Source organism: Lepus europaeus, chromosome 4 (genome assembly GCF_033115175.1).
Source record: "Lepus europaeus isolate LE1 chromosome 4, mLepTim1.pri, whole genome shotgun sequence".
Lineage (NCBI taxonomy): Eukaryota > Metazoa > Chordata > Mammalia > Lagomorpha > Leporidae > Lepus > Lepus europaeus.
Genome location: NC_084830.1, coordinates 84,857,438 through 84,882,896, shown reverse-complemented (window position 1 = coordinate 84,882,896; position 25,459 = coordinate 84,857,438). Strand labels below are relative to the sequence as shown.

Here is a 25,459-nt window from a genome sequence, read left to right as displayed (position 1 = left end):
TAAATATGAAACTAAAGCATTGTTAAATATTCTATTTAAGTTTTTTTTTAAGTAAAATGCCAATATATCTTGATTCAAGTACAGAGGTATTCTAAATTTACTGTGCAAATTATTGGAGGAAAAATTCAGATTCATTTTTGGAAATTCACATATGAATCCAAAAAAAAATTGACTAGTGAGAATGCCTTTGAACTAGTGTGATCCATCTTTATTGTATGCTTGGTGCAGCCACAGACAAAAACAGAGTTCTGCTTTTTATTGATTTACTTTTATTTGAGAGAGAGATTTCTGCTTATAGTTTTTCCTTAAACCTCTTCTTCCAGACACAATTCATAATTAATTCATAATTCAAATTAATAACTTTGACAATATTACATTTATCCAAATACCTTATCACTGTTTTGAGAGGTTTTTTTTCTCCTACACTGCAGATGTCCTATTCAGAACTTTGCAGCAAATAACTGGGAAATACATCTTTGATGATACACATTTCTATACCTTGAGCATTCATATTATGTTTTTATTAGGATACTCCACCAATTGATTCTCGGGGTTCATTTAGCTTCCAAAGGCAAATCATACACTTTGGCCTGTAGCATTGCAGCAGCAGATAAGACGGTATTGCCCTATGGTCTTATTGAAGCATCTCTCATCTTTCCTTCATCTGGTTTCTACAGTAACAGTCACAGTAGTGTAGTACTATGATGCTGTCGCTCTGTTGGGCTCTAACAGGTAACTTTGCACAAAGAGTTAATTTTCCTGAAATGTGTTCATTAACAATCAAGAGAAAAAGGTGGCTAACTCCAAGCATTGCAGGCTGAATATGTGGTCCAGGTTTCACTGAGGGATCGATGTTGTTACGGGATACCTGACTAACAGTCGGAGTCCTCTGTTTTGTACAAATGGCTCCCTATTGGCTATTGATGATCAGCTACACAGGATCATCATCTAAGTGCCTAAATACCCCTTCAGAAAACAGTCAACTCATCATGCCGCATTACACGCATTGATGGATACACTCTTTCCTGAATAGCTGCAGATGTTTGGAAGGAGAATTCAAAGGGGGGTAATTTCAGGAGCTATATTCCTGTAATTGGGTTTAAAGGGGAGTAGGCCAGATCAGAACTAAAATCTGAGGCAATAATTAGAACCTAGACCTTGAGAGCTACCTAATGGCTCCAATATTATACACCCTGAATGAGCCTTCTCTGATGCTACCTTCTAAAACTGGACAAGGGTGCTGTTTGAATTTATATTTACTGGAAATGTCCAAAGAAAACCTAAAATAAGAGAATGACATCCACATGTAAGAATTCCACTTTCAGTGGGGGAAATTCTTACCTTAGGAGAAATATTTTTAAATTATCAGTAAAAACTTTAAGTACCTTTCAAATCCTGTAATTATGGATGACGAAAGCCCTTTGCTTGCAGAACTCTCCGATATCAGAGGACTGTATTTGGCCACGAACAACTTTTGCAAGGATCAAGTGCACAAACCTTCTAACCTACGAGGATGGGTCTGATTTATGTCAACGTTAAATTTGGGAAAGAAACAGTCTGTCTCTCTCAGGGAAAGACAAATATTTTAAAGGTATGTGATTCACACAGTAAATATTAGTACTCAGTTGAGCTACAAAATGGCTTCCAAATGGTCCACAGCTGTTTGAAATAAAGTGCAAAGTTGGCCAGATGAGGCTTTAAAAATCATAATACATCATTTATCATCTTCCCCAGCTCATCCAAACACTTTTGAATTCATCCTGTCCTAACTTAGTAATATGCTGTGGCTTGTTATTCCAAGAAAGCAACTATATCCTATCTCAGGATTACATCTTAGTGCTCAAACTAAAACATATATAATGGCTAAGCTAAAACATACGTAGATAGACATCAGATAGCAAATCTAGAGAATCCAAATCCTGTTCTTGTGATTGGGTAATTCTCTGAGTCCTTTGTGAATGCTCTAAATATCAGCATGTGTGTAAGTTTTTATAGCCTGATAATCCCTAATTAAAATCAGCAGGTCCATATCAATGAATATAACAAATAGAAAAAAAATTCTTGCACAATCTGTCATTTTACTCTTTGACTTTCAGCTCTTCCCCAAACAATCCGTCCACTCACACAGAAAAGCAAGATCTTACAAATACTATTTAATTCCTCTTCCTTCCTTTTTTGCTCTGGTTCTTAGTTCATTTCTAGCCATGGTTTATTTCAACAGTCTTTATAATAATAGGATGAAAAAATGTAAAATTCTTCCATTTCTGGATTCTATTCAAACACTGTTAAAAAGCCCTAAACGGTGTTTTTCTTTTTGGTTAACCTCAAATGTAGTTTTTAAATTTAAATTTCATATTTAGAGAAAATGCTTAGAAATTTAGTTATGTAGAAACATTATTTAATCACATTTCTCTATCATATCCTTAAGGAATTTAAAATTTGTAGCTTCTTTCAAGGCATTATTGTTTAGGTCATTTGGAACAAGTTCATCTGTATTTAGATAGACTTTAGTCCTTAAATGTGGTTAAATGTCCATCTTGTGTAACTTTTTCAGCATTTTTAAAAATGTTTTGAAACTCAGAGAACTTATATAGAGGTATTCAGAGGATTGCAAATACCATAGAATGTGACAAAGATCTTGCTATTGATTCCTTTTGAGGATTGCTAGAACCATCTCCATAGTCTCAACAATATTGGGGTTCCTGTTTCTGGGATGGCAGGAATCAGAAGCAACCTCCTTGCCTGAAAAATGGCTACAAAATATGGATGCTGATTTCTTCAAGGAGGATGACTAGGGAAAGCATGATGTTGTTCAATTACACTTAATCAAGATACTGGGTGTCTAATACGTATCTGCTGTAATGTGAGGTGCTGAAGCTGTGGAATCAAGACAGCATAAAAAATTAGGTCTTATTTGTGTGCATTTTTTGTGTCTACATGAAGATATATATATATATATAATTCTATAAACACAAATGTTGCATTATTATTGTTATCCTTATTGGATAACAAAATACAGACTAGAATGGATAATTATTTTACCCAATATCTCACAGGAAGTATATGGCAGAACCATGATGTGAATCAAGTCAATCTGGTGTCACACAACCCATTTTTCTTTGATCAATGGCCCCTCCTAGCATGGAGAACTCACTTTGGTGCTTCTCTCCGATACAACACATCATTCTGTTCATTGCAGAAGCCCAAGCCTGCAGGGTAGTGGTTGGTACACAGGAAGTGCCCAGTAAGTATTTACTGATATCATCCCTGGTCTCAGGTTTCTCTTTCCATGAGTTAACATGACTACAAATGCTGATAGCAAAATTACTTAATTGTCCCTTATAAATTAAAGAGTACATTAATGGAAGCAGAGGGTTTCATATGCAGATCCATAACCCATCCAAAACAGTTTTCCAAATACATGAAGCACAACAGACTTGAGTGAGTTTTATATTTGAATGATCTCCCTATCAACTTCATGGAAACTTTTACATAAAATGCTCCATTCTGTGTAAGCACAGAATTTGAACACATGTACTACATACATATACAGCCATGGAGGCATGCAACAATCACATTTGTGTACGAATCCTTCCATGTGCATACACATACCTGTATTTTAGCAGTAAAACGTGCTCACCATTTCATCCAATAATTTTATTGCTCAGTTTCTTTTTTCTTTGTTTATTTTTTATTTATTTGATAGGTAGAGTTGCAGACAGTGAGAGAAAGAGAGACAGAGAGAAAGGTCTTCCTTCCCTTAGTTCACTCCCCAGTGGCCGCTATGGCCAGCGCTGCGCCAATCCGAAGCCAGGAGCCAGGTGCCTCCTCCTGGTCTCCCATGTGGGTGCAGGGCCCAAGCACTTGGGCCACAGCAGAGAGCTGGACTGGAAGAGGAGCAATGGGACTAGAACCCGACGCCCATATGGGATGTGGGCACCATAGGTGGAGGATTAACCAAGTGAGCCACAGTGCCGGCCCCTCAGTTTCAAATGTGTATGGATACAAACTTGGCTTATATTCTACAGCTTTTAAGTGAACAATTGTTTTACATATCCTTGACTCCTGCATTTTTAAAAACTGGGAAAATGCATCATGTTCAAAGGAAATAGCCAAGATAAGCACATGTCTGAACGTCATAGTGCAACAGGATTTTTGTTAACCTTAAGTATTGTTGACATGAAAGTCCAAATTGTATCATAAGATAAGAGGGGAAAAAACCCCCGGCAGCATTTACGTAGTGGGTGTTTGAGCTCCAATGAGGAGTGAATGATTTGATTCTGTGGGCTCAGAGGATTTGTCAGCTGCCTCCTAAGTATAATTCTGGCTCTTCATATCCCTGCTGCTTCTAATTTAGCAGGACAGGCTCATAATTGAAGCAAATTAACTATTTACACTTGCCACTTCTACCAGGGAAGAGGACACAACAGCAGGAAGAATGAGGAGGAAATTACATTCTTCCCACTTGTGTCAGATCTGCCCTTATATAAACACATTAACAGTAATTTCATGAGGCGTCAAACATAGGAATAAATACTGAGAGATAAAATAATGAGGTGTTGCTATTGAGCTGAACTGCTAAGGCTAATATCCTTGGATATGAATTATGCATCCTGAAAGAAGGCGTATGTTACTCTGTTCAGATGCTTTCCCTGCACGGGATATCTACTCCATGCGCTCTGGAAAATCCACACACCCAGCCCACGACAGGGCCAGCATTTAGGGAACTGCTCCGCGGGCTGTGGTTTCTCCTGTATACACCACACTCTGAATAGGCTTTCCACTCCATTTTTAGCATAACAGCATGTTTATTTAGCTCTTTGGCTGCAGCTTTAAAGCCATTTAATGTAATGTAAACAAGAACATTTTGTTTGTAATTTGCTAAATGTCTTACAGCCCGACTGTGTCTCCAATTAGGAACTTAAGGTTCATTTAGTGATTTACATCTGGTTCTGATTTAAGGTGACTTTTTGTGGCTGAAAAAGGGCCTAAGAACCCTTTAGAGCTCTCTGGACCAAACTATTCTGCCTCAAAGGCGAGTCTGCTTTTGGATTTTGTAGGGTGTCACAATGTGCCCAGGCCCTGTACGACAACGACCAGAATCAGAGAATTCAGAAATAACAGAGGTAGACAGGAAATTGAGCGTGGGCGTCATTAAAAAAAGATGCTGAGGATGGCTGAAACTCCAAGCAGCTTACTACAAGTGGGGTGACACTGCTCACTTAATTATTTTTCTTCCTCCATCGGTTCCAGTCAGTGAAAGGCAAGTAGCAGAGACCAACATGACAGCAATACTTGTGTTTTATTCCCCTTCTCCATCTGGTGCCTTAAACAACTTAGCATGCTTCTGAAATGGGCTCTGCATTGTCTTAGGATTCATTAGCATTTAAAACCCCCGCTTGGAATCCCAAACACCATTCTGCTCCCATTTCTGATGCAGCCACCATCTTCCTCAGTATAAAAATGGGGAGATCTCTCATACATGGAGTTTGTTTGGAGAATTTGTAAGGGAGATTTTGTGTTTCTGGAGGATTTTTTTTATTGCTTCTTTCAGCTTCCTTTTGATGACTCTTCTTTGAAAGATTCTTCACAGAAATGAAACACATAGAGTTTCTCATTGACCATGGATTCTGAAAACATTGCTCCTTCTTCTTCCCGTAGTGGCTTCGTGTTCCCACCCACGCGCCACAAGCAGGAAACATGTGACATAAACACCCGGCAGCTCCGTGAGTCACGTTCTCTCTGGTCGTCCAGAAAACATCAATTGTCATCTCGCTAAGTGCTGTCTGTGCTGAAATATTGTAATTTTCTGAGCCCCCAATAAGTCATCGATAATTTTGTCCATTTTCCCCAGTCTGTGTTTATGTTTGTAGCAGTTTGTAATTGTGTGCTATTATGACAACTGTGGCACATAAAACCTTAGCCTCCTCCTCCAACCAGCTGCCTACACGATGCCAACGGCACGTGGATTTCTTTTGTGACATGCATGCTTATCCAAAACTTTGAGTCAGACTCTGACCTGCTCCCGGAGCATTCTATTCAAAACACACAGCAGTACGGGGGGCTTCCCAAGTTGAGTATTAAATGAGAGCAAAAAGTAATTCATTGCAGTTTGAAACAGTTGGCACAATGAGTCAACACAAAGGGAGAGAACAGGTGGTAATACAGCACAATGACACTTTGGGATATTCTGCAGAAATTTTCTGAAGGTCCACACGTGTATTCTAGGCAGATGTGTTTGCTTTGCTGGCAACTCTTGCAAACTATGAGACAAGGGCTACCAGGTCGCAGTAGAATGGTGGCTCATCCAAAGCAGCCTGTGCCCTTTGGTTAGCAGAGTCTGATTTCATTCATTGGACACTGCCTCTGCTTGCGCCTTGGATGGCCCGCATCCTAAGTGTGTCGGAAACCATGCCTATTACCATAATCTGCAGTCTCACTTGTTTTATTAAGCAAGAGCATCTTTGATGTGAAAAGGACAGGCTATGTCAAACCCCTGTTAAGTCAATGAAGAATTAGGTGTGGAGACAAATCATTTTGGAATGACCCAATACTTTGTTTTGGCAACTCTCAAACAAGTGCTCAATTTTAAAGATATTTCATTTTGTTTTTGTAAGAAAAAAATGGAATTATTTCTCTCCAGGTATTTTCCTAAACAGATTTGGCATAATTTTTTTAGCAACTGCATTTTGATGAAATTGCTTGATAATACCTAATGAGCTACATAGGTCAATTATTATATAATTTCATCCTCTAATTATAAAATAAATCGTCCCCTCCCTACAGTCCCAACTATTCCCATTAAGAGAGAACCCAAAGGTAGACTCATTACAAGTTACTTATTAAATGGGAAATAAAATACAAAAGAGAAAGAGGAAAATGTTTTGTCATCCTATGGGTGCAATTAAAAAGCCTTAAATATTTCATCATAATTATAATATGTACATTAGGAAAGCTCCATCTCACTTTTAAAAGCCAAAATGGGAGAATGGGAATACTTTCCCTTTAAAACATGAGAGTTGGGAAGAGTGAATCTCAAATTCTTTGCATCTGTAAAAACATTACATGATCAGACAAAAAGAATGTAGACATCATACCCACTTCTTGCTACCTTTCAAATAAGAAGTCTTAGAATAGAGTTAGTGCAAAAAAACATTCTGCTTTATATTTACAGCCTTAACGCATACCTGGTCAGCATCATCATTATTCTTTTCTACTGCTAGCCTAAGACTAGGTGCTGATTTTGTAAATATTGGTATGCAAAGGACCAACCTTGGGCTAGGAAGGCCTTTTTAAGACCCGCTTCTTCTCAAAGGCCTGGCTGAAAAATGGGAAATAGCAGGACAAGTAACTGAGGTCAGGGACACAGGTAAGACAAGTAAGATGATTAGTAGAGCAAGTGACTGGTGTGTTTCAAACTAGAGCTCTGGATACAGCACAAGCTATTGGGCCTTGGAACGATGCCTCCCATCCAGTCACTGAGTCTTGGGTAGGGGACAGGGGCCGAGTCTTCCGAGTGGCACCATGGGTGCCATCTCATGAACAAGAGGTTGTTGCATACAGTTGTTGGGAAGGGAAATCACTTTCTGGAGGCTTCCACCAGGAAGTTTCATTTCATAAAGCAAAATAATTCATGGGCCGAGAGCCTGATGCATATCCAAGCACACACACAGGGGTTACTGGACCAGAGAGAGATGTATACTCATGTGGCATTGTGGGTATGATAGGGAGGCATTAGGATGACATAGTTCCAATCAGTGATGCTCTACTGAATGCAAGAATGGAGTCACCGCACAATTCCACCACGATCTCCCAACATTCATTGGAAACCACACCTTAGCTTTGGGAGTGTGAGAACAAATTAAGCTGAGTTGGGATAAAAGCCAGCTCTAAAATCCTGAAACAACTCTAGTAGGTTTCAGTTAGAATCACGAAACACCATGTTAGCACTCCTCCTAATGATAGGGAGACACATATTTTAATTGAGTGCACAGAGAAATTTCAGGGATGTGTTTCCCATCTCTGAAGATGGCTCTTGCGATTTAGTGCTCCAGATGGTAGGCCTGTGCATTCCTGGGAAGGCAATCCTGCAGGCTAGCAATTGTGCAGCGGACATAAAATGTGTTGAGATTTCAGATGGGAGAAGATGGCACTGACTTACAGAAAAGGGAGTTTGGAGGAAATGGGGGCAGGGGCAGGATCTGTGTTTTCTTAGCAACTAGTTTTATTATTGCAACCATTATTGATTTCATAAGGTCTGTATGAAAAGAGCTCTAAGTTGAATAATGAATTCTAGTCACAGCTCCTCAGAGAAATCACAGTAGAAGCCTGTTTATCTTTTCTCTCTCTGTCCCCAGTGCCTAGAACAGTGCTTAGAATTGACCTGTTCAACAGAGATTTGCTAGATAAATAAATTTAACTTATCTGGTCCCATTTCATAATCTAGAAAATTTTGATAATAATTTTTTTATATATCCAAATGTATTTAGTAGAACATGTGAGATAAATAATGCAGAAGTGATTTAAAAATATAAAACACTAAATACATTATAGATGTTAATGCAAACATTCTTCTAGATGTATAAATAGATTTGAGATTTTTCTCGTTTTCTTGCTTTCCTTTTTTATAACATACTTTCCTGGACTTGATAAGGAGTGGTAATTGTCTCTATCAAGGATAAAATATGACATGAACACATCATTATTGCAATTCAGAACCCTGCAAGAATTAAAGCTGCAGCTGCATCGTCATGTCAATGACATTAAAATATTTATTTGTTTAATGTATTTGAGAGGCAGACAGACAGAGAGAAAGAGTTAGAGAACTATCCACTGATTCACTTCCACAAATACCTGCAAGAGCCAAAGTCAGGTCAGGGCTGGGCCAGGCTGAAGCTAGCAGCCTAAACCTCAATCCAAGTCTCCCATGTAAGTAGCTTGGACCAGGTAATGAAGCCATTATCTGCTGCCTCCCAGGGTGCAGATTAGTAGGAAGCTGGAAGAAGGAGCAGAGCCAGGACTCAAACCTGAGCATTTTGACATGGGATATAGATGTCTCGGGCAGCTCCTCAACTGCTAGGCCACACCTGGCCCCTCAGTGATTTATTTTAATAATAGCCACTTATATTTTTTTCTGAGATGACAAGATTCTAGAAGATGACAGTGGACATCTAGGCCTGGGGATCAGCATTGCTTTTTCACTTAGGCAGGCTACATCCACTATGGAACTCTGAATCCTCTGTCCGTGATTCCCCACGCTAAAACCTTCTGGGCTACTTGTGCTATGGCTGAGTTGTCTCACATGCCCTTCCTCAGCTGGTCCTCAGTCACACCATGGCAAGCCGCAAGAGACGAAAAGAAACCAGGCATCTGGTCCCATTTAACACAGCCTCAGAAAATGGTATAAATATATATGGAGGATTGAATAACATTGCCTGGTGGTCTATAGGGAATGGCTAAGGGTAGAAACCCTTAAATCTGAGGTTCATTTAGCAAAAGAGCAAAGAGGGTTTTGATGACAAAAGGGTAAATAGTAAGTGTCGGAGAGAGGTGTGGACAGATTTCAAAATACTGTTAGGAATTTCTGTTTTTGAAGTCTTTATGATCACATTGGCAACATTAAGGAATGACGTAATCCTGGCTGGGATATGTAAAAGTCCTTCCAAAAGTAACTACACTACATAAACTTTAAAACAGAGGAACTAACAAGCTATTTATGGAGGAGCATAAAGAAAAATAAAAGTATGTGACCGTTGCTGGAGTCTGGTTCTGATGGAACACACTCTCAGCCTTAATTCTGGTGTCTGAAGAATTCACTGGAAGCCCTCGGGAGTGACTTCTTTCAGTACAGATACTGCCTTGAGTCATGTTGCTTCCCACTCCAGTTTGAATCGCTTCTTACCTGCTTTTGCTCTTCTCCTAAACCATCCCACATTGAGGCCACGATTTTAGAGACTTCCCCAAAGGTAGCGTTTGGATTTTGGCCCTTGATGGCAGCCTGAGTATCACGAAAGAATAACGCATAGGCAGACACCGGCTTCTGGGGCTCGTTAGGGTCCTTCTTCTTCTTCTTTTTGGGAGTTTTTGGCTTTTTCCCCATATCAGAGGCAGGCCTCTTCTCTCCTCCATTGATCTGAAACAAGGAGTAAAATAGAATTATAGAGGAAGTAAGAAAATTTGCAATCAAGTCATACTGTTTTCCTTGGAGACTTACATACATATTCACCTGTATGTTATTGCACAAACACAAACATTCCTCAGGGACACATAGTTTTGTTGTTTTTTTCAAATAAAACTTCATATTCCATGGGGTCACCATAGTCATCCTTAATTTCAAAAGCTTTAGAAAATACATTGTGGGAGGAGTCTGGCCTAGTGGTTAGGATGGTGGTGAGAATGCCTGTATTCCATATTGGAGTGCCTGGGTTTGAGTTCCAGCTCTGGGTCTTCACTCTAGCTTCCCGCTAATGTGCACATCCTTTGAAGCAGCAGTTGATGGCTCAACTACTTTGGTCCCTGCCATACCACACAGAAAATCTGGATTAAGTTCCCTGTTCCCGCCTTTGGCCTGGCCCAGTCCTGGCTGCTGCAAGCATATGGGGAACGAAATACCACATGGTATTTCAGCTCTGTCTTTCTGTGTCTCTCTGCTTCTCAGACAACTTTTTTTATTCTTTTTTATATTATTACATTATGAGATACTGTCATTTTAACTCTGACTCTTTCTCCTTATTATAACTGTGTTGGCAAAAGATTTTTTCTTATAGTAACCCTAGTCTTGTTTCCTCCTGGGGAATTTATCCATGTCTTTCTAATTATGACTTTAACTTTAAAACCATGGGGGCAACATGTCAAATAAATAAAGTTGAATTTTTTTAACTTTGCATTTGGTTCTCTGAAATGCTTCTGGGAAAAATGTATTAATGCATATGATTTAGAGAATGGCATGGTCCAGACACTAGATCAGTGCTCTCCAAAGGAACTTCCTTAATGAGGCAGAAGTTCTACATTCTACACTATCTTATATGGTGGTCAATAGCCATGTGAAGCTAATGACTGTGTGAATGTTCTAGAGAGAATAAAGAGCTAGATTCTGAAACTTTATCCAAATTTAAATAGCTACATATAAATAATGGCTATCTGATTGAGAGTGCACCTCTGGAAACCAGATTCTAGAGAATTCTAAAATAGCTTTTACTAAGTAAATCTACTTAACAATAGATTCCTCTTCTTATCTAATGTAACATACTTACTTATTTATGTGAGAGGCTGAGAGGCAGAGAGAGCTCCCATCTGCTGCTTCACTCCCCAATGCCTGCTACAGTTGGGGTTGGGCACAATAGAAGGTGGCAGCTGGGAACTCAATGCAGGTCGCCCATGTAAGTGGCAGGGAACCAATAACTTGAGTCATCACAGCTGCCTACCAGCATCTGCACTGTCAGGAAGCCAGAGTCAAGAATCTGAGCTGAGAATTGAATCCAGGCATTCCAGTGTGGGATGTGAGCATCCTAATCACTAGGTTAAATGCTTATTCCTGGATAACTTTGTTATTTTGATGCAACTGGGAAAACACACCTGTGTCTGAATTTTACCTTTGTTGCAAACTAGATGCGATTTCACCTCATCCTTCTCTATAAAATGAAAGATTTGAGCCAGGATTTATTTCCAGCCTAAAATTACATGAATCTTCATGAATACAAAGTAGTTCTCTATCTGAAGAATCCTCTCTCCACATGCTTCTCTTACCAACATAAACTCCCACGTGCACTATCGCCTGGTCGAGTTGCTTCTATCATGCAGGTTCTGCACCCTCACCTTCTGTTGTGGTGGTGGTGGTTGCTTTTTCCTCTCTGCAGATATATTGTAATGTGTATCTTAGTCACATCAATTGCTGGTTGAGTATTTTTGTAAAATAACTGCCAACACTGCAGAGGAAGCACCATCGGCTGAGAGACCTGTGGATGTGATATCAGAGGATGCAGCTTCTTGCCCTCTTTTAACTATTTTTAGTTGTGTTATCTTGGTTAAATTAACTTCTGGGTCTTAGTTTCTTCCATAAACCAGCTGTGGCACCACTTTATAATTATCGAGATGGTATATTTTTACGCATTTTAAAAACTTTAAAAGGCCATTAAAATGTAAGCTGTGAGATTATTTAAAATAATTCATTGAATAAATGGAAGGAGCTTAATATGAATGTGTGATTCCTTAGGATCACTTTGAGAGTTATGCTCTAGCACCAAAAGGATACAAGAAAGAAGTGAAGTAAATGCTTTGGCTTTTTTTTTTTTTTTTATTGAGAAAGGGATTAAAAAGATTATCACTCTAAAACTGTCTACAGAAGCAGTTCAAAGAACCCCATGGGGACAGGACCTTCTGAACTGAGTTGACATGCTAATGTTGATTAGCACTTGAGGGCAGGTTTTTTCCAAGGATCTCAGAAGTGGTCATGTGAAACTCTTGGCCCCAATGCAAATCTGGCCGAGGACTCCTTTGCAGAGCTGAGCTGACACTGGGCAACCTGGTGTGATGGCTCTACATTAAACATAAATGCAGACACGACTTAGCATGCTGATTCCTGCATATGGCTGCACTCTGGATCAACCAAAAAGGCTTTTAATAGCTTGACGTTCAGGCTTTAATCGACTTTGATTACTAAATGAGATGCTTCAGAGTGGGAAAGCGGCCACAGTCATACTGTCTCAAGTCTGCTCTTTCAACTCACATTTCAATACCTGGAGATGCACAACAAACAAGCAAACTTTCTCTGTGCCCAAAGCAACTGAAGACCATGTCTCTCCTCTTAGCAATCAAACTCCCCCCAGCGGTTGTTCCTGTTGGCTGTGGGTAGCCTCTGCAGCTCATTGCAGTGTGCTTTCCTGTCACTTAGCTCTTCATATGGCCCCTGGTGGCTACACTGCTGAACCCAAGGCACACTGGGTTCAGCACTTGTAGCCTTTCTCTTATTTGATTGCTGCCCTCTCTTCCACAGGTTCCAAGACACTACTACCCTCTCACGGTTTTACTCCTATCTCATTGACCTTGTTGTTCTTAGAATCACCTTTTGGTTCATCGTCCTCTACCTGGCTATTAAATGATAGCATTCCTGATACTTTTTGCAGTGAGCTCTCTCCTCTTGAGAGTCTGTATTGAGGTAATCTCACAGGGATGCAGGGTTTTCACTACTTCTTGTGGGTGGATGATTGTTAAATTCTTATCTCCCCTGAGTTTTACACACACAGAAATAACTGCTGTTTGACATCTCTGTTTGCAAATCTCAAAGATTAAAGATTTCAGGGAAATCTTTTAATAAGAACATTTACATTGGGTAGTGCATTTATCTCTGTGACTGACATTTGATTATTTTCCAAAAAGACTGCTATAATTAAGCCCCTGTTGTTCAGTCATGCAGTTCTATAAATTTTCATTCATAGTACGTATCAAAGTAATTCTGTAGTTGTGAACTCTTGTTCTGTTCCAGACTGTAAGCAACTTGAAGACATGGTCTGTGTCTGGTGTTGCTTACTAGCATTTTTCATGTTTCTTGATATATGGGGAATGCTAAGATTTGTTATAACAGTAATAAGAACACATAAAAATGAAAATATGACCGGAAGGATGAATGAGTGAAATGAATGAATGAATGAGTGGAATCATAAATGGAAAATCAAGCCTCACAAATTCCTTAAGAACTTTAGGATAGTAAGCAAATATTCAGTGATAGAGAAGGCAAAGATGGATTTTGTTAAAGTATTTGACATGCTAAGACTAATTTCTTTATGCTATAGGATATATCTTTGAATTTTCCTTTCATATTTTTATAACTTCCAAATATTTTATACATAGCCATTCTTACATTCATAATCATATTTATTTAAAAGAAAAATAAAGATGCATCAACCAGGGAGGGGCCAAAGGGTGCAATCAGTTATAGGATTAATAAAATGTGATAATCTAACATACAGCATGACGTTATAAATAATAGTACCATATTGTACCTATGTACTTGAAATTTGCAAAACGGTATATCTTAAGTGTTCATATAAAAAATGACTAGATGAGGTAATAGATGTGTTGATTAATTTGATCAGGGTAAATGGGGTAATCATTTCATGATGTATATGTTCATAAAAATATCATGTTATATACTTTATATCATTTTGCTTGTTACTTATAACTCAATAAACCTGAAAGATGGAATGATCACAAAATTGGAGGTCATATTTTATGAAATACTGAAAATTGAACCAAGTGCAAAGATATATGAGTATTTACCTCTATGGGATATTATCATTTGTTCTATATTTTAATTTAAAATTAATGATCAGACACATTTGAAATCTCCATGGTTGCACATTATAGCAATCTTTTCAGAAAATAATCAAATGCCAATCATTGAGATAAATATACTACTATACAATGTAAATGTTCTCATTAAAAAACTTCCCTGAAATGTTTAGTTTTCCTTCTCCATTATCCAAAATCATGTTTGAACCACGTATCTTCATGCTTATTTCCTTTTCAAATTGCTGTTTGAACAAAATGTTTGTAGGTTTTAGGTCTAATGAATGCTATAACCAAAAAGAAGAGAGATATTCTTTTGTATCTGACAAAAGGGTTCCTACTTTCTAGGGATGATCCAACCAGCTACTGCCACTGAGAAGTTCAAGTATCAAGTGTGTGAAAGCCATGCATTAGCACTTTGAGGTAAGGGATAGCAACTCTATAGGGAACCCTAACAATTCCATACAACAAATCCATTCATAGTTGTCTGGAGGCTTGCCCTGTAGCTGTAGTGGGACATAGTCTTGTTTAATCTCAGTGTTTCATTTAGTAGCAAAAAGCATCTCAGGACTTCTGCCCTCACATATTCAAGGCTCAAGAGATACTACTTATGCATCATGGAGTACAACTTGTATGTGATTCAGTTCATGACAGGCATTGATCTGTGAAGCTGTGGTGTCATCTCCATTATACCCAGGTGACCAGCCAGTCACATACTATTACATCATCTTTGCCTTTGCCATGACTGCAAGAGAAAGTATATTTATCTGCTTCCAGTCAACAGCACACGATGCCTTCCCTGTAGAGCACTCATGTTAACCTTGGTTTGAATTATTTGCCATGCAAGAAAATCGGCTTCTGAAAAGATTGATCTAATGATGGTATTTCAAAAGGTTTCTGGAAAATGGAATTAGAATATAAGTTTGTTTTGGTGCAAAATTGTTTTGAAATGCATGCTTATCATAAATAAGAGTGCCAATTGTTAAATCAACAATGGGAGTCACTGGGTACATGCTCCTCACGTAGGATCTCTGTCCTTAATGTGTTTTACTATGAAACTTAAAAACACTACTAGTTGAACAATACCCTATACCTTGTGCAGTTGTGTGAATGCAGCCTGTTGAAATCCTTGCTTAGTATATACTAAGTTGATCTTCAGTATATGAAGGTAATTGAAAATGAAACTCGATGAAGGGCAGGATGGGAGAGGGAGTGGGAGAGGGGAGGGCCACGGGAGGGAGGGAGGTTGCGGGGGGTGGAAACCACAACAATACAAAATTGCACTTTGTAAATTCACATTTATGAAATAAAAAAAAGAAATGCATGCTTATGAGAGTCTTCAAACAGTTTGTGGAGAATGCAAATTATGAGAAAACTATACACGGATTTTAAAGTCACTATCTGTCCTTCAATAATTAAACAAGGTCACCAAAGTTGTAATTTTGGATCATTGTATTCTGACTACTCATAGAATTGCCATCATAAAATTGAACAATAATTTCAGCTAACGCCCTTTCACCAAGAATTTACAGAAAAAGGGGGAAAAATAACTATGTATGCAACATCTCTGTTTCTTTAAAAATAAGGCTTGCTTTTCAATTGTATGGTTTATTATTTTGCTCGATGTCCTTGTATAAAGGCTTGTTGGGTGTGTATACTCTCTTTTCTTTTTAGGATGCAGTATAATGGGATGAAATGTCCAAGCTGCGGTTTGATGTCTGATGATGTACCCAAGTACTTGGGCAGTGCACTTATGAAGTGTGAGACTGTTTCAATCATGAACACTAGGCATTGCCCCTGATCTGTGAGGTCTTATTTTCCAGTTTTCACTTTTCTTGTGTGGGAATAGTGAAGAAATAAGCTGCCATTTTAGATCTGCTGCAATGAACTGGGAATGTGTAAGACCTACTTTCTGAACTAGTATCAAGATGTATGTGAAAAATACATGGTTGGTCTTCATACACAAAGCCTCCTTGAAGACGGAAAGGTTGCTGTAATTTAGACCCATTTACATGCCAGTAATGGATTCCATTTCTGAAGATACCTGGCTCTTTTAACCACAAACTATTTAGAATGAATGCAATGATGAAGAATATGGTTATCACAGAAAAATTAGCTAACGGGGGCTATAATGTGTCCCTGGATCTCAACTTGGGGTATTGTCCAGTCCAGACCTCTTGCACAGATAGAGGAAAGCTTATACTTTCATACCCTAACTTTCTAATACGCTCTGGATTCTAACATGCAGTACTTTCTCATAGAAATTTCTGGGGTGAAAGAAATGTTCTTTGCACCATCCAAAAAGGCAGCCATTAACTTTATGTGGCTATATATCACTTATTTATTTATTTATTTTTGATAGAGTTAGACAGTGAGAGAGAGAGACAGAGAGACAGAGAGAAAGGTCTTCCTTCCGTTGGCTCACCCTCCAAATGGCTGCCATGGCCGGCGCTGTGCTGATCTGAAGCCAGGAGCCAGGAGCTTCCTTCAGGTCTCCCATGTGGGTACAGGGCCCAAGCACTTGGGCCATCCTCCACTGCCTTCCTGGGCCACAGCAGAGAGCTGGACTGAAAGAGGAGCAACTGGGACTAGAACCCGGTGCCCATATGGGATGCCGGCACCACAGGCGGAGGATTAATCAAGTGAGCCACAATGCTGGCCCTATAGATCACTTATAATATGGCTAGTGCAACTGAAGAATTGAAATTTTAATTTAGATAAATTTAAATATAAACAATCATACATGATGAATAGCTACTGTAACAGACAGTACAGAACTTTGGACTCTGTTCCACGGTAGGGTATTTCTAAAGTTACTAAAGTTCTAAGACTGGAGAGTTAAATTTCATTCCCACACCATAATCTTTAGCATATGATGTGATTTAGAAGAAGGCTATAATACAAACCATATAGTGCAAAAATATATAAACTTTCCATAATAATAAGCACAATGAAAGAAAGGAGTAGCTGCCACCAATCTTTCCACCCTTCCCAGCACTGGTACAGCATCTGCCATACAGTGGATGATTGCACATTTCCACTCTGGTGTTCTACAGCACTGGGCAAGGCAAAGAAAATTTGAAATGCATAGAAATGCTGTGTGGAAGCATAGCAACTAAGAACATGGCTGAGCTGAAGCCCTAAATGTAGCACTGATTACCCACAGACTTATTTCACATTCAATTAAAGCACTAATGAATAAATAAATACAAACACAAATACATAAATAAATATGACTCATAAATAAATATTACACATGTGCTTTATACAAATGTCTGCACATTCTGTAACTTAGTTGGAGACATAGATTTATTTCTCATTTCCCTAAGGCGTCTAGTAATTCCTGTCATGTCTTATTGCTTAATTATAGTGATGCATTTAACTTATTTATCACAAGAAAACAATAATCTTTCACTCTCAAAGAGCATGTATCCATGTTGCTTAGAAAACGCTTCTCAAGAATCCAGAGTATAGGAGTATCAAGGAAAGAGAAGCTCTGGTAGTGAAGCATCCCAGGAGAAGTCAGAAATGTCTATAAGCATATTTAAAATAAACTGCTGCGGTCCCAGAGCCTTGAGTGGAGCTGGGAGAGCTGTTTAATGCACATATCTCGAAGTAATCGCTGTAGTTTAAAATAGATTTTAATCAAGCACCATCTGCATAATAGGCTGAACAAACAACATGGAACTCCACTTATAACTCTTATCATATAAAGTAAATATTATAAAATCTTCTCCATAGAAACAGGGCATAGCACAGCACTTTTGGTGATGGCACTGTTTCTGTAAGTGAGAAAATTTTGCTACTTCAGTTCATTCTCTTTTCTTTCTAAACCCTGCCATCTAAAATCCCCTTTTGAGAATAAATTCAAGTATGCACGGAAAGTAAGTCATCTAGTGACTGTGAAATCAGCATGGCTGTAATATTTGTTTCATGTTACAACTCGGTTTATTATTATCATTAATAATAACAGAACATTCAGTGACTCAAAACATCAATTGTAGAAAAACGCCTATGAAATGCTTCACTTTTGAAATGACTCACCAATGTGGGGCGCTGTATCAATATCCCAGTTTGTGAAGCAAATTCATTTATAAGGATCTTTGATTCAGCCAAACACAGCTGACTATTATTTTTGGATGGGTTTAGCAAAGGCACTCAGTGGTTTTATGTGAAATAGGAAGTTTGGGCTACTGTCCAGAAAAGTCACTCTAAAGTAAGAAAAAAGGTTGGTTGTAATTATACACACCTACGAGTATGATTTATTCATTTTGTTGTAACTATGCAACTTGATCTTTGCTAAATATGCCTGTGCAGGGCAATATGTTTCCTTCTTACTCTTCTGGATTGCAGGCTTCTCCACTTTACAAAGAATGCAAGCTGTTGAGGTAGGGCCCCAGTGAATAAAATGTCAATGGCTATTTTCACTTTATTTTTAATCTATGAGTTAATCAAATATGCTCACTCATCTAGGCTATGTCTAAGAACATACACTCCCTGGAAATACTATATGCTAGCATCACTTAATTACCTGAATATATTTTAGGAATAATTGTTTGGACTAAAGTACCAACTGGTTGTTTGACAGACTTTTAGCATTTCCCCTGGAAGTAGTTTCTTAGGCTCAGCCTTAACAAATGAGACACTTTTTAAAAATTTAAATAAAGGACCTATTTTAATTTTATTGCTAGGATCTAATCTAAGGGATGCCTTTTTTGACAGATTTATTTATTTGAAAGGTAGAGTAATACAGATAAGGGAGAGAGGGAAGGAGGGAGGAAGGGGAGAGAGATAGAGATAGAAAATGAATGAATGAATGAATGAATCAGTCTTCTCTGGTCCAGTCCCCAAATGGCAACTGTCAGGGATGGGCCAGGCTAAAGACAGGAGCCAGGAACTCCATCTAGGTCTCCCACATGGGTGGCAAGGGCCCAAGTACTTGGAACATTTTCTTCTGTCATTCCAGTGGCACTAGCAAGAATGCTAGACTTGAAGCAGAGCAGCCAGGACTCGACCCAGCTCTCTGAATGAGAATGCTGGCATTGTAAGCAGTGACAGCCCACTGCACCACATCAACCCCTAACAGATTCAGTAAAAGTATCATATACATTATACCCCATGGAGTGTTGAACAGCTGCATAATAAATATAGTTCACTATGGAAAAAAACTGAATTTCAAGCTCCAATTTTAAATATTCTATCCCATTGCTAGGTAAAGTGACATGACATTTGCTTTTAACACTACTTCATTTCATTTAATATTTATGGAAAACTGTTTATCATTTTATTTTATTCCAAGATTCATCTTGCTCTTAGAAGGGCAGTAAATACAAACCATTTCTCTAAAGGCTTGTTTACTTGCTGCTCTAGTGACTCCCTCAGTCCAAGCAGGGAGTAAAATAATTTCTTTTGTAAATGCACTGGTGTATGTGTGTATGTGTGCAGGGGGTGGATCCCTCCTGATAATTCACAAACAGAGCCAATATTTGCATCTTTGCAAGGATTTTGTAGTCTACATGGATGATCTGAAATATTTCAGGCCAAGTATGGTTCTAGACTGTGAAGGAGTGAAATATCTGGAAGAATCAAATGAAAATTGCCTTTGATAGAATCCATTTTTAGACAAGATCTAAAAGAATTCTCATAAAATTTTAATAAATCTCTGCTCTCATTCCAAAAAAAAAGCAAAATATGATTAGCTATTATAACCAACAGACTCAGATACCAAAGGACTTCATATAGGGGAATGGGCAAAGAGAAGTATTGAATACATATGTTTTACATGTTTAAAGGAATAAAAGAAATTAAGTACATGGATAAAGAGTAAGTTACTGAAAATGTCCAGATTTAAGAAAAAACTAAATATAATGAGGAACATAAACTATTTAAAATTAAAACCTCAATGGACCATTTTGAATTTCAGATTGGATATAGCAGAAAAGAGAAGTAGGAGCTGGAAAACTGATATATACATAAATGAATCAGAAACGTAATACAGAGGGGAGAAGGAAAAAGAAAATGCAAAAGACAAGCTGTAGAGGACAGAATGGGAAGGTAGCACTGACCTTCTCAGAGAGAATGAATGAGACTGAAGCAGGAATGGATCACAGGCAAGATCTGGAAAAAAGAAATTGAAAATCCCCAGAACTTTCAGATGAAACCCACACACATCATAATGAAGCTGCAGGAGGCCAGAGGCAAGGTACTCTCCTAAAACCCTTCAGAGAGCAAAGGCAGATGACCTTAAAAGGAATGGCAGGGAAGCAGGAGAATTCTCAAAACCAGTAACAGCAACCAGGAATCAACTGGGTAACAGCTTCAAAATGCTGACAAACCGAAAGTGTCAATCTAGAATTCTATACCCAGCAAAAGCATTGTGTAGGGTAAGCATGTTCCCAACAAGCCCTCACGAAAGAACATCTTAAGGGCATAAGAAAGTAAAGTGAAAAAATATATAAGTGAATAAATCTAAGAAAAAACTGCATAAAACAATAGAAATGATGTTTCATGAATCTTATTAAAGAATCCAATCAAATAATAACTAAAATAAACAGCAGCAATAATAGTTCCTAAAATACATGGGAAGGAAAGTGTTTAGAGTTGAAGTGATCTAAGAAAGAGGGTACAGGTATTGATTAATTTCAGACTTTCATATGGTTGTTTGCCAGAGATAATTACTATAAGACGAAAAGGAGTATTAAAATGTTTTATCTTAAAATAGGAAGTAATAAAATGAGAAAAATATGAGCAGTATTACAGAAAGAAAAAGAAACAGAATGTTTGTTGACAAAGAGAAGTAACAGAGAAATAAACCCAAATATTTCAATATTTATAGTAATGAAAATGCAGCAAATACTTTGCTTAAAAGAAAAGATCTGGGGCCAGTGTTTGACCCCCTAGCCAGCTGTGACACCATGATAGATCCTGGACTCCAATTCTGACTCCACTTTCCATTCTAGTGTTCTACTCATGCAGATTCTTGGAGGCAGCAGCGATGGTTCAAGGAGTTGGGTCCCTAGCACTCACAAGGGAGACCTGGGCTGAGTTCCCAGCTCCTGGCTTTGGCCTGGCCCACCCTGGTTATTGTGGGCATTTGGGCCATGAACCAGTGAATGGAAACTATCTGTCTCTCTAAATAAATAAAAACAAATCAACAAATAATAGAATGAAAGTAAAAGATCAATTAGCTATATGCCAATTATAAGATTTTTTTAAAAAGGGGGCACTTTTAACAACAACAAAAAAAGCTGAAAGAAAATGGAAGGAAAAGTATATATAGTGATTTTTATCCCATTAATTCTACAAAGGGAAAGCTGTGCCAAAAATACCCTTGTAATGCTAGATACTTTAAGTGTCTTAAAGTGTCTGTTAAATTACAAGTACTGGATTACAAGCTTAAAATCATAAGCTGTCTAAGTTTATATTTCTTTGATGCTTTACTGTACGCCTTATTTATGACTTAAGGCTGTCAACACAGCTTTGGAGTAATCAAAACCATGGGTGGTGTTTATAAGGTGATAATTAATTTTACTGATGTATTTACAATATTTCTCTTTGTCAAAACAGACTTATTTCATTTAATTGTTCAACCAGATAAACTGGAAACAATATGTGATTTCTTAAAAAGAGCTCAAAATGTCAAGAGAAGCTGCTGTATCTGGTGTGGAACTCAATATTCCTTTTGAGTTTCCTTGTGGAAAATGATTTAAATGATCTTTTTGACTCCATGCTATTCCACATTTACCTGTAACTGTTGTAGTACAACATTCCATATAAATTCTCCTCTCACATGAATGCAAAATTCCAGCATAACCCTTAACTGATGAAATAAATACTTAAGTGTTTTCACCAGAGGATCTCCCTAGGCATTTAATACATATAATTTGAAAAAATGGGCAGGAAGATTTTGCATGGGACAAAAGGTGAAAACATTGTATAGAGTACAAATGGGAAGGTGTGTTTTCTTGAGATGGAAAATACTCTTAAAGCAAACATGAACTTGTGAATGTTTGGGTAAAAAAGCCAGGTTAACAGGTGTATATTTGAGAAACCCTTCCTACAACTTCACAAATTAATAATTCAAGAATATATCACTATAGAATATGAATTCTGCACAATCATTACTAAAGGACTATATAAATTACTTTGAGGTATGGATCTTGAGCAATTGGGTAGGCTACTCACTAGCAAAGTTTCATTCCACTCCTGTGTAGAAGTTTGTAATACATAAATTCATGCTGCAGAAAATTGATAAAAAGTGGGCCTATGGGGTTGATAGTAAAGGGTGGAACCTGTGAATGTTAACTCTATGAACTTCAGGTTTCTACTCATAGAAGTTTAAGAGTGTGTAAAATGCTATTGTAATTAGAATAGTCTTGTATAGAATGTACTGTCAGAAGATGCTGCAATTTTGCATTTAATTTCCTGAAATGCCAGCAAAGAATATCAATAAAGAATCCAGATGTATCAATTGATCTTTTCTATGAGCAGAACATTATTTTTTCCTCCCTAGAATACAGTACAGAGCATCTCTGTTTAGGAAATTGATTTGAATTATCCATGTAGAATCAAACATCTAGATCACTGGCCACAAATGAATTCTTGGTGTTCATATTTAGGTCCAGGTAACTTATTGGTTGTAAGATGCCATTAGAATAATCCATATTTTCTGCAGAAAATTATTTTGCCTCTCTAAATGGTCAGCTAAAGGCCAGGCTTTCACTCACCTAATAAATTATTTATGTAATTTCAATTAGTCTCCTCTGTCTTCTCCCATACTCACAATAGGGAGAACTGGAGAGGGTGGAGGGGGATTAGCATGGGTCATTGTGTTTATGCACCTGTTCTGGGATTGTCTTCATCAGGTATGGTGACAAAGCAGGCTCAGAAATGATGGTCAAGAAAGGAGATGCTTAGATTCACAGACTCCTAGGATGAGAAGTGCCTCAAAGGGCCACCATGGGAGAAAACCAAGGTGATCAGGAGACAGAAAGAAGGAAAGGTGGAGCATGACCCAGCACCATTGTTGGTGGCTATGTGGGAAGGCATGGCAGCCACACTGAGGCAGCTTAGGATTGGACAGTTTGAACAGCTGCAGAAGGGGGCCACTCTCTCCTTGTTCAATATCTGGCCCCGGCATGATATAGGACAGAGGATATTGGTTTGGTACATGAGAACTTCATAAAGGAATGGCTGGGAGTGTGGGCTCTGGACTGGGTGGTCTATATTTCAGGGAGGGACAGTTGCAGAGGAGTCATTGTTGTATGTAGGAATTAGGTAGCCCCTGGGTAGGGATGGAGCAAGTCTCCTGGATCAAGGTTCCAAATATCAGAGCATCAAGCATTCATAGAATAAGCAAAGAACGTCAAAACAACTGTCCTGTTGTTGTCACCAGGGTAAATAAACCTAGGTATCACGCTATTTTTCTGGTTCCTTAAAAAGTATTGCAGCTATTGCAAAATTAAGAATAGGTAGATGCTACCTTTGGTAGCGTGTTGATAATTTAACTCTCCTAAAACAAATTTCTCAAAAAGCTGAAAAGAAAACAAAGTGGCTGACACAGGTGAGTTCTTATTAGTGAGATTTTTTAAAGCAAGGAAAAAAAAAAACCCCAGGAGAAATATATAGCATGCGTTCAGTATCAAGTGTCTTCTAAGTACATTGACACAAGAGTACTCACTGGGACAGGTTTGGAAGACGACTGGCAGATGTCAAGGCAGTAAGAAGTTATTTTGGTGTTCTCAGGGGAGAGTGTATTTGGTTTTGCTACAATCACTTTAAAGAGCTACCTCTACTACTTTAAGGAACTACTACTATGTTCTGTGGCTAATTTTCCCATTAAGGGCATTTAAGACCCATCCTCCCAGCTAGATAACTTAAAAGACGGGCTCTGCTGGTGATAGACAGGGACAACTGTATTGCATGGGACTAACACAAGGTACACAGCAACACAGTCAGGCCACTGGTTCTGGGTATCATCTCACATCTCTGACCCTTATTTTCCTCATCCTCAGTACTAAATGGTTGAATCAGATGATCTCAAGATTTCATCTCATCCCAACCTCTCTCAGCCTCTCTCTCTCTCTCTCTCTCTCTCTCTCTCTCTCTCTCACACACACACACACACACAGAGAGACACACACAGACACACACACAAGGAGGTGAGGCGCTTCATTATGCAAAGCTAGTGCCTACTTAAGATCAAAGCAAGAACAGGTATTTGGCCTAGAAGTTGGGATGCCTGCGTACCTGTATCAGCATTCCAAGGTTTGATACCCGGTTCTATTCCTGATTCCAGTTTCCTACTAATACAGACGTTGAGAGGCAGTGGTGATGGCTCAAGTAATTGAGTTCCTGCCATCCACATGGGAGACCTGGATTGAGTTCCTGGTTCTTGGCTTCAAACTTGGCACGGCCCTGGCACTGCATGCATTTGTGGAGTAAACATGTGGATGGGGACTCTCTGTTTGTCTCCAGCATGTAATAAAATGGTTACCTTAAAACAGATAATTCTGAAGGGGTGGTAAATGAGACCTGATTCTGAACATGGAGACCTACAAGATTATTTTTTCTTATTCCCAATACAGATCTCACATTTTGTGAGTAGAAACAGTTTTATGCTTCATACATCTGTGTTGAAAGGAGGAGGGACTTAAAAATGCTGCTGGACAAGCAGATGGTTCCATCCATTCAGTCTGTAACCTCAGGCTTCACTAACAAAGTTTTCATCCCTCATCAAGGTTTCTCCAAACTTGTGCCCACCACAGGTGGTGGAAGGTGCCAAGGGACACTTTCCCATTGGTCCCAAGATCCTACCTTGGAGCCATCTTCGCCTTCATCTTCATGCACCGAGCTGGATGGTGAGGGAGTTGCAGACTTGCTTCCGGGCGGTGAGGGTGAGTTGTGAGGAACACTGCTTCCTGCCATGTTCAGACCGAGTTGAGCACTTAGCTGCGACTGGTTGATGGTGGTCAACTGTCCGGGCGGCATCATCCCAGGCTGCTGCCTGATGTCTGTGGGCTGGCCCCGGGGACGCATGGCTGCCATCTGCGGGTGGGAGCTGTACTGACTTCCTTCTGGGTTCCGTATATCTTGCATCTATAGTAAATAGATATGAAAGCATTTTTCAGAAACATGCTTCTGGCCAATTAAAAAAAACAACAAAACTCTATAAACT

At 38.7% G+C, this 25,459-nt stretch overlaps 1 protein-coding gene across 2 annotated transcripts in view; it reads right to left on the bottom strand.

Moving 5' to 3' along the window:
- TOX (thymocyte selection associated high mobility group box) overlaps positions 1 to 25,459 on the bottom strand; it is a 338,355-nt gene that overhangs the window by 24,735 nt on the left and 288,161 nt on the right. For both annotated transcript variants that reach the window (XM_062188463.1, XM_062188465.1), the window contains 2 exons: positions 25,099 to 25,380; positions 9,902 to 10,132 (listed from right to left, as the gene is read on the bottom strand). In XM_062188463.1, coding sequence (XP_062044447.1) covers positions 9,902 to 10,132; positions 25,099 to 25,380 — 513 coding nt within the window. The remainder of the gene's footprint in view (positions 1 to 9,901; positions 10,133 to 25,098; positions 25,381 to 25,459) is intronic.